The 9,619-nt window shown below is 61.8% G+C and overlaps 2 protein-coding genes across 2 annotated transcripts in view; one reads left to right on the top strand and one right to left on the bottom strand.

The window, feature by feature from the left end:
• Positions 1-3,221, top strand: part of SLC5A10 (solute carrier family 5 member 10) — a 40,015-nt gene extending 36,794 nt beyond the window's left edge. The window contains 4 exon segments of the mRNA XM_029957894.1: positions 1,862-2,030; positions 2,477-2,692; positions 2,849-2,971; positions 2,973-3,221. Of these exon segments, the coding sequence (XP_029813754.1) occupies positions 1,862-2,030; positions 2,477-2,692; positions 2,849-2,971; positions 2,973-3,221 (757 nt within the window).
• A 744-nt stretch (positions 3,222-3,965) lies between these two features.
• GRAP (GRB2 related adaptor protein) lies at positions 3,966-9,195 on the bottom strand. The gene is made up of 5 exons (XM_008928085.3): positions 9,033-9,195; positions 7,765-7,862; positions 6,537-6,659; positions 5,148-5,316; positions 3,966-4,160 (listed from the first exon to the last, which is right to left on the bottom strand). The coding sequence occupies exons 1-5, from the start codon at positions 9,108-9,110 to the stop codon at positions 3,975-3,977; spliced, it is 654 nt and encodes a 217-aa protein (XP_008926333.1). The 5' UTR covers positions 9,111-9,195; the 3' UTR covers positions 3,966-3,974.
• Between the last annotated feature and the right edge of the window lie 424 nt (positions 9,196-9,619).

Below are 9,619 nucleotides of genomic sequence, written 5' to 3'. Positions count from 1 at the left end.
CGCCTCCGGAGGGTGGGAAGGGGATGGGCGGTGATGCTGGGGAACGGTGGTCTCGCGTGCTCCCTCGTGGGAAGAGGGGCTCTTGCTTCAGGGCCTGCCTCGCCCCTCCCTGGCGCTGGCTTCGCTGCCGGTGACAAGGGTGTGACAACGCAGGACAGCTTTCCCGAGGATGGATAATGAGTGTTTGCAAAGGGCTTTGCCCGCCCGGGGCGGGAGTCGCTGCTGCGGCGGATCCCGGCGCTTCATTAGCGTGTCGGGTGATTAGTGCGAGCAGGACGCTGCGGATCGCGGGGATAGAGCCAACGATAAGCGCTTTGGAGAGGGGAAAAAGCTGTTTAAGTTGCAAGTTTGATGTTTTCCTACCTGCCAGCATAGATAGAGACAGGCAGCTTGGGGTTATTCCTCAGAAGCTGCCAGGGGAGGCCAATCGCCCCCCCAGACCCAGCGGGGTGGGGATGCCCCATCCAGGGATCGTGGAATCACAGAATGGTTTGGGTTGGAAGGGTCCTTGGAGATCACATCTCGTTCCAACCCCCTCCCAGCACAGGGAGGAAAGGGCTTTGATTGTAGGATCAGAAAGAGCTCCCAGTTCCTGGACTTGGGCGTTTGAGCTCCTGCTGGGCCGCGGTGCCTGGCTGGAAATCCCCGCTGCTGTTTGATGTGTGCTCCATGCCCAGGCGGTGGCGTGGTGGTTGGAACACCCGATCCTTCCCAAATTCCCCCAGTGCCCTGCAGCAGGCTGGGCCGGCTGCTGCTCTCTGTTCCCTGCCCAGACACCCACCTCGGGCTGTGTGTGGAGCAGGGCACGGACACTTGGCACTCCCAGCTCCTGCCACACTCAGAACTCGTGTGTTTTTCCACGGTCCTTTAGCATCACGACTGGGTTGGACAGGGCTTGGAGCAACCTGGTCTAGTGGGAAGCGTCCCTGACTGTGGCAGGGGCTGGAATGAGAAGGTCCCTTTAAGGTCCCTTCCCAGCCAAACCGTTCCATCATTCTCTGATTTTCTCCTCTGTGGCTCACAAACATTCTGAACAGAGGGATTTCTCCCACCCCGTGGGTCAGGGTGTGCATTTTACGCTCGGGCTGGTTCCCTTTTCCCCAGCACCTGGCAGCAGTGGGGGCTCTGGCTAGAGCTGCTTTCATGGCTTATTTTTTCTCTTATTTTTTCCTACTTCTGCTTTTCGAGATGAGCAGATGGAGATGTAGGAAATTCTGTGAAGCTGTAAATAAGCCAGGCTGAGCTATAAATATGGCAGCTTTTGGGATGGGTCCTGCCCATTTTGGGCTTGGGCCCAAAATCTGGGGTCTGGCCAACCCCTCGTGCTTCGGAGGAGGGTGATGCTGTGGGGTGTGGCTGGGATTTGGGCGAGGATGAGGTCAGGGTGATGTTGGGGACTAACACACCCCTCTGTCAGAGCCTGGCCAGGGCAGCTGGGCACGGGGCAGCTCAGCCCAGGTCCCCAGTTCTCAGCTGAGTGCCTTGACTGGACATGGGGATGCTGAGAGCAAGTTTGGCCAGAGCACCCAACACCTGCAGCTGGTGGCTTTTCATAGTGAAAGTACCCTTTGCCTGGAGTTTCCCCATGGGGGGCCCAGTTTAGCAGCCCCCTGGGGCTGGTCAGGGGCCTGGGGAGTGCTCACCTGCCCGGAATGGAACCAGCACAGGCATAATTAGCACCCTCTGTGGCCCTGAGGATGTCACCCAGCAGTGAGTGTCCTCCCCCTGACCCACCTGCATCTCCTGCACCGGCACTGGGACCCTGGTTTTGGGGACCCCCATTGCCACGGTGATGCTGCAGGTGCCAAGAAGTGCAGGTGGGACAGGAACATCACCTGCACCACCTCCCTGCCGCTCACAGGGTGGTCACAGTGGTGCTGGTGGCCCTCAGCGTGGTCTGGATCCCCATCCTGCAGAGCTCCAGTGGTGGCCAGCTCTACGTCTACATCCAGGCTGTCACCAGCTACCTGGCTCCTCCCGTCACTGCTGTCTTTGTCCTGGCTGTCTTCTGGCCCCGAGCTAACGAGCAGGTACATGGCTGGGGTGGCCCTGGGGACAGCCTGGGGACATGGGTGGTACCAACACCCCCGTCTGCCCTGCTCCCAGGAACCCAGCAGGGCCTGGGGGGTTGTGGGGCGGAAGGAGGAGGAAGGGAGGGGGCAATGCTGGAGGGGCTGGTGAGAGGAACCGAGCCTGGCTGGTGTTCCCCTGGGAGCTGGTGGGTGTCTGGTGCGAAAAAGAGGAGGAGGAGGTGGCAGGTGCTGCCATGCATGGCCACCAAGTGTGGCATGGCCAATGGGGGTGGCAGGGGACATCCCCTGCAGAGGGGGGCCAGGGCTCAGCCGTGCCCCAACACGCAGGGGCCACTGGACCTTCTCCCAGGGCTGGCTGGAAGGAGCAGCTCCCAGGGGGTTTGTCCCTGCTGTGGGGTGACCATCCTGCTCCAGCCACCCCCCCATGGACCTTGGCTTTGCAGGGAGCTTTCTGGGGCCTAATGGCAGGGCTGGTGCTGGGACTGGCCAGGCTGGGGCTGGAGCTGGCACACCCCACACCCCGCTGTGGGGTCCCCGACCAGCGGCCCTGGCTGCTCACTGACATCCACTACCTGCACTTTGCTGTGCTCCTGGCCACTGCCACAGCTGCTGTCGTGGTGGGGGGCAGCCTGCTGACCCCCCCACCACCCCCAGCCCAGGTGAGTGGGGCACCCAGACCCCTCACCCTGTCCCCCACTGGATCTCCTAGGATGGAGACATCAGTGTCACCCTGTGCACCCTGAGCTCAGCCAGGGGGTCCCCACAGGGGTCTGGCCTGGGAGTGTTTTCTCAGTAAATCTCACTCTGGTTTCCAGCTGAAGGATCTCACCTGGTGGACCCTCTCAAGGGAGCCCCCCCAGCCCCCTGTGTGTGGCACATCCCAGGGACCCCCCGATGGTGAGTGTGTCCTTGGGGGTGTCTGGCAGGGGAGGCACAGCAAGATGGCACAGATATCTCCTGCCAGGAGGTGGCTGGTCACCAGGGCTGTCTGTCCCCCACACTCACTGTATTTCTGTACCAGGTTCCTGCTCATCCAACCCAGACATCCAGCAGCCATCCAAGGCCGTGGGACCCCCAGCTGTGGCCCTCAAGGACACCACAGAACCTCCATTCTGGGCCCGTGTCTGTGGCATCAATGCTGTTGTCCTGATGTGTGTCAATATTTTCTGTTATGCCTATTTTGCCTAGTGCCCAGCCAGCCCCTGGAGAGGGGAAAAGCTGCTGGGAGGGGGGGGGAAATGGGGATTTGGGTGATAGCTTTTATTTGTCACACTTGGGACACGTGATGTTTAAATCCACTGGTGCAGTGAGCTGGGCATTCTCAGCACTGTGGACCCTGAGTGCATCCCAGGGGGTGTGAGGTGTGGGGGGCACTTGTGAGGGCAGCAAGTCCCTGGGAGGGGTTTGGGACAGGGATTTGGGTGGGAAAATGGGGGCTTCACTGGGAACAAATCCACAACAAAGCAGCAGGGGCATGAATTCAGAACAGGACCACCTTGGCAGTGGTGGGAAAGGAGCAGTCACACTCGTGGGTGTCACCCGAACTCATTTTACTAGCTCTAAATAAAAAAAAAAATACCATAAAGCCACAATTTGCAGCTATGAACAGCACCCACAGGACTGAATCCCCCTGGATCAGCCTCCCCTGGCACCTGGAGTCCTGGCATCCCTCCATGGGGTCACGGAGCCCAGCTGCATCCTGGCTGCCTGCAGCCCTCCCTGGAGGTGGGTTCTTCGCTTACAGGGCCCGGAGAGGAGCCAAGGTTTGGGGGGCACTTGCTCTCCCCCTCTGTTGCTGTCATCCCACTGGACTGTGGCTCTGGAAAAGTTTTCATGGCTGTGGGGATGAAGGGACACACAGCCCGTGTGTGGGCACGAAGCGGCTCCGGTGGGTGGGGGCAGTGGGGCGGGTCCTGCCGCGCCCGCGGGGCCGGGGGGGAGTCACTTGCGGAGGGGGTGGACGTAATTCCGAGGGAAGAAGCCGACCCGGCCGTAGATCTTCCCCTGCCACCAGTTGGGGTCAGGGCAGTCCAGGACCTCGATGATGTCCCCGCGGAGGAAGGGCAGCTGGGAGCCCTCGTGGGCTGGGAAGTCGAACTGGGCTTGCACGAATCGGGGTCTGCCCACCTGGAGGGAAGTTGAGGGCAGGGGTTGGCGGGGGGAGAGGGGTCCCCATCCACCAGCCCCTCCGCACCACGTTGCTCTGTTTGGGTCCCCAGAGTGACAGGGACATTGTGCCACTGTGGGACAAGGACCAGCCCTGGGAGGGCTTGGGGTGCCTATTTTGAGGGGAGAAAGGGAAGCTAGGAAAATCCTGCCATGGGAAGAATGGAATGCTGGGGATGGCCCTGAGTGCAGGGAAGAGCCTGGAGTGCAGGGGAGCACCCTGGGGTGCTGGGGAACATCCTGGGGTGCAGCCACAGCCTGGGGCTCAGGGCAGGGCCAGGGATGCAGAGCAGCACCTTGGGGTGCAGGGAAACACCCTGGGGTGCAGGACACAGCCTGGGGTGCAGAGGAGCAGCGTGGGATGCAGGGAAGAGCCCGGGGTGCAGGGGAGCACCCCAGAGCCCAGGAAACTCCCCGTTCCTGCTGCTGGGAGAGCCAAGATGGGTGCTCAGGGGACCCCTTCCCTTTGGAGGCAGCTGGCACTTCTTCCCAGGTCCTTCCCAGGCCCTTCTGGGTGCTGGAGCCTCTCCCATCCCAGTTCCCAAGGTCCAGTTGTGCTGCCTCCACAGCCACTGCCCCAGGGCTTGGCTTTGCTGGAGTTTGCCCCAGGCTGGCTGTGCCCTGTCCTGGGCTGGTCAGGCTCTGCCACCCGCCCCAGGCAGCATCCCTGGCCCAAGAGATGGTGGCAAGTGCCTGGGGTGACCTGCCTTGCCCTGCCCTGTTCTGCCCTGCTGAGTTCCTCTGGGGCCTTTTCCTCCCTGCAGTGCTGCTGCACCCTCTCCTGCTCCACCCTGGAGAGCCAAGGGCCAGGTGTCCCAAGGATGTCCCTGTCCCCCCTCTGTGGGGACACTGAGGCTTGAGGGGGCTCACACAGGGGTTTGGGAGCAGCTGTGCCATCACCCCACACCCCAGCTCTGCATGTCCCCATGGCCCCTTCCATGGCTGTACCTCCTGGCTCTGCTCCTCGTCCCGGAGGAAGATCTGCTGCTCTTTGGCGATCGTGGTCATCCTGTAGAAATCCACCAGCTCGTTGAGGGAATTGAACTTTTCCTCCCAGAGGAAATACTTGCCATTCCTCTCTCTGAGCACCTTGAAGTGCTGGACATGCTTCCCGTAGCTGTGGAAGGAGGATGGATGTTATCCTGGCCTTGGGACGCTGGCAGCACCCAGACGCTCTTCTGGCAAGGTAGGAAAACCTGGAGGTGCTGAGGAGGTTGGAAGGAGCCCAGGGGTCTCATTATACCCATCCTGCCATGGTGGGGATGACTGGGGTCACTCCTAGTCCTGCAACAAGGGCTCACAGCTGAGACCTGCTACAACTCATCCCACAGGCAGCTGAAGCTCAGTCCCAGCCCTGGCACAGAGGGATGCCTGTGGGCTCAGGGAGGGCAGTGTGCCAGCCATGTGCAGGGCAGGTGGCTTTGTCCAGGGCCACATCTGAGGAACGTGTGGTGAGAGCTGCAGGTCTCAGCTCAGCACGTACGGGGGAGGAGGTTGAAAATGTTGGGATTGGGCTCCCAGCTTCCCTGCACTCCTGGGGACCCCCAAGCCGCAGGAGGATGGGACAGGCCAGGATTTCCCTCACAGCCCCCCATGCTGGCACCCCTTGGAGTGTACCTGGGGGTGCCAGGTTGGGGTGTCTGCACTGCAGGGACCTGCCTCTGCCAGAGCCCCAGGCAGGGGCAGGACCTGCCACGCTGGTGACGCACAGCAGAGCACGGCTCCCTTTCATTATGGGCAAGAACCTCCCGAAACGTTTCATTAGGGATTAGCAGTGTGAGAAAGTGCCTGGTTGGCCTGGGGCCGGCTCCTGCTCCCCCAGCTGGGGCAGGGAAGGGGCAGCGATGGGATGAGATGCCCGGAGATAGGCTCTGCCCTGGCTGCCGATGCCAAAGGCATCAGGATGCTGCAGCCCTTCATGCCTGGGGATGCTCCCGGCAGCTCGTTCCCGCAGGCCGTGTCCCCTGGGCTGTGCTTGCAGATTGTCCCCAGCTCCATCCTCACCCACAGGGCTGTGTTTAGGGGTGCCCCTGGGAGGGACCCCGGGCGAGGCAGCGGTGCAGGCAGCAGGAAGCAGCGGGGCTGGAGGAGGAGCGCGGGGATATGGGGGGAGGAAGGAGAGGAAGGAAAGGAAAGCCCTGTGCGAGGCTGTGCCTGGATGTGCCGGGACATGGCTCCGCAGCCCCCAACCCCTTCGAGGTGGGGGGGACAGGCAGGGTGCTCGCTCCTTCCCCAGCACTGTCACAGGGACCCCACGCAAGGGTGGCCTGATGCCTCAGTCCCCAAAGCGGGGGCTGCAAGGACCCCCATCCTGCCACGTGTCCCAGGGCCACTCACTTGACGGAGATGGAGAATTCCCCCGGGGTGCTCTCGCTGTCGCGGATCAGGAAGGCTCCCACGTGATTGCGTTTGAGGAGCTGCTTCTCTGCCAGCTGCCGGGAGATCCTGCCCGCGTACCACCTGGGAGGGACACCGGGTTGAGCCACACGGGCAGCCCTGGACACCCGGGGACACCCCAGTGCCACGTCCCCACCCTGCAGGATGGAGGCAGCGAGAGCCCCGCTGCCGGCAGGAGAGGGGTCTCCATAGGGCTCCACACAGGGCTGGGAGCCACCCCAGCAGTCACTCCCTTCCCTCCCCCTCCCGATTTATTGTGGGGTGAGGCACCACAGGGTGCTGTGGGTGCAGAGGTGTTCCCACATGCAGGGTGAGCACAGCATCGCTGACAGCCGCGACCGCATCCTGTCACCTGCCCGCTCACATCACTCCCTCGTCCCCCACTTTGCTGCCTGTCCCCTCCTTCGTGTCCCTTGGCCCCTTCCAGGTGTAGAGCAGAAAACCCTCCATGCCAGGATAAAAGCCTCCATGCCAGGATAAAACCCTCCTGCCTGCTTTGGTGGCAGCTGCCAAAAGGAGGTGGAGGAGCAGAGTCCCCATCTCCCATCCCTCCCAAGGCCGTGTCCGGGCATTTCAGACCCTCAGGCTGTGGAGACCCTCTGCTACCTGTCCCATGAATGATCAGCCACAGACTTCAGCCCAGAGTCAACCCTCCAGGTGCTGCATGGAAGAGGCTGCACCTCAGCCACCCCGAAGCTGGAGAGGCAGCGGGATGTGCCCCAGGCTGCCTTGAGCCCACACGTTTGCTCTGGCATTGAAATGTGATTTACCGAGGGCTAATGATACATAAAACACAGGTTAAATCAGGGATGGATTACAGTGGGCTTTAATAACACGGTAATAGGATTGTGTCTAATGCAGTTGTAATCCCGTAACGCTTTGTTGTTCCCCAATTATCATTTATTTAGTGGCAGCTCGGTGCGAGGGTTGGATTTTGGTGTGTTGGGGGTACGTGGGTGTTCCTCTGCCTCCTGTCCCCTGGGGCTGTGGTGGCAATGGCAGACTGATTGAGCAGTCAGACCCCATCTCTGTGACTCAGCTTCCCCAAGTGTGGGACTACCCTGGCTCGTGGCAGACCTTTGGGAATTGGGATGCACCGTTGGAATCGCTGCCTGGGTGGTGGCACGTGCTTGAGCCCCCCTTCCCCACACGGTGGTTTGGCACTTACGGGTGTGGCTTGACCTTGATGTAGTTTTTGGGGACAAAGCCCTCGCAGCCAAACAGCTCAGCCTTGTACCAGTTCTGGTCATCTTCCATGTTGAGGATCTAAGGTGAGAGAGGAACAGGGAGGCATCAGCCTGGCTGCTGCTCCCCTGGGACAGGGGCCGAGTGGGACCCCCATTGCTGCCCCAGACCCCACATCACCCACCAAAACCTGGGGAAAGGGGGCTCTGCCAACAGTGACACGGTCTGGGGGGGTTTGGGGGCACCTGGATGCTCCTCCCAGCCCTCCTTGGCTTGCCATGGATGCCAACAGCTGGGAGGTGCCCGTCATTGTCCCAAACCCCTGATGAGGGAAGAGGGTGAAATCTGTCCCTGGAGTAGCCGGGACATCAGCCAGGCCTCACGTCCCCCCAGGATGGTGGCAGTGGGTGCCCCATGGGAGGAAGTGCCCCAGTGAGAGCAGGGTGCTGACACTCACTTGTGTGTGACCCCATTTTCCAGCGTCCCACGCAGGGGCCCGGGGGTGGCACAGCTGTGCAAACAGGATCTGAAACCCCGGGTCACGGTCTGGGGCCACGGGGAAAACACGCCAGGGACGGGCACGGGGGGTTTGGGGCCCTGGGTTACAGCCAGGCTGTGCCCTCACCCCTCCTGGGGGTGGCTGCACCCATGAGGGGCTACAGGGTGCTGGGGGACCAGGAGGAGTTGCCAGCATTGCAGCATCAGCCCCATGGACAGAACAGCAGGGGAGGGTGTGGGTGCTCTTACCCTGTCACAGGGCTGCAGCCCCCCCGGGATATTCTGAGCCCCCCTGATGCTTTTTGGGATTCCCAGGGGGCATTTAAGAGCCTGTCCTGATGCCAGTGCCTGGGTGGGTGTTTGGGCACATGCTCCCAGCTGCTGGATCCCTGCAGCCCCCAGTGCCTCAGTGGGGCAGGAAAAATGTGTTCCAGCCCTGGGGGGCTGCTGCAGAGCACAGCTGGTGGCACCAATGCCATGCCACATGGCCACATGCCATGTCCCAGCTGGGCATGTCCCTCTCTGGAGATGTGCTTGTTGGCACAGACAAGCAGTACCCACTGCTGGGAATGCTGCTCTGCACCCCAAAATCCTCAAGGTTGGCTCCTTATACCCCACAGAGGGCCCCAAAGAGGCAACAAAGCCAGGGGCAGTGAAAGCATCGGTGTCACCCTGTGCCCTGTGCTCACCCTGTCCCCTAAAAGCAACAGCATCCAACCTCCCCTGTGGCTGGTGACCCCCTGCCCTCGGTACCTTCAGGGTGTCCCCTTTCTGGAAGGGCAGCTCGTCCTTCTCCGTCGTCTGGAAGCTGTAGAGAGCCACTGACTCCATGGCTGTCACCAGGGGGTCTGGAGGGGTGCCAGGGGGCTGCCTGGGGCTCAGCACCCCACGGGGCTCTGGGCTCCGGGCCGAGCACACGGCGCGGCAGTGCCGGCGGGCAGGAAACCGCGCTGATGTCACGGCACTGCCGGAGCACCACGCGGGCACAGCTGCCCAGATGTGCTCAGAGGGGTGGGGAGCTGTGCCAGCCCCCCTGGGTGCCAGGGGACAAAGGGATCTCCCAGGGGATCCGGGTACATCCCCTCTGCGGTGGGTGGTGGGCAGCAGTGGGGATTTGGATGGAAACAGGACGGTGATGGGCTGGACACGGGTTGAGGATGTTGGGAAGTGTGTTTGGAGGGCACGGGCAGGCTGGCAGTGCTGGGGAGAGAGTCTCTGATTTCTTGTGAAGGCTGAGCTGCCAAAAGGTGGCTTGGTGGGAATGGTTGTTGCAGAAGAAAAAAAAAAATCCCATGGGGTGGGAATGGCGGAGGCGGAGGGCGGTGGGCGGATGCACACAC

The sequence above is a fragment of the Manacus vitellinus genome, unplaced genomic scaffold (assembly GCF_001715985.3).
Source record: "Manacus vitellinus isolate BGI_N305 unplaced genomic scaffold, ASM171598v3 scaffold_12_pilon, whole genome shotgun sequence".
Taxonomy (NCBI): Eukaryota; Metazoa; Chordata; class Aves; order Passeriformes; family Pipridae; genus Manacus; species Manacus vitellinus.
Note: the sequence above shows the minus strand (reverse complement) of the source record. Positions and strands in the feature narration are given on the sequence as shown.

Excerpts from the sequence above, each read along its gene's own strand:
- GRAP (XM_008928085.3), bottom strand. The coding sequence starts at position 9,110 with ATGGAGTCAGTGGCTCTCTACAGCTTCCAGACGACGGAGAAGGACGAG. Across the intron at positions 6,660-7,764 it reads ATCAAGGTCAAGCCACACCC|GTGGTACGCGGGCAGGATCT; the intron begins GTAAGTGCCAAA and ends TGTCCCTCCCAG. Across the intron at positions 5,317-6,536 it reads GAATTCTCCATCTCCGTCAA|CTACGGGAAGCATGTCCAGC; the intron begins GTGAGTGGCCCT and ends CTCCTTCCACAG.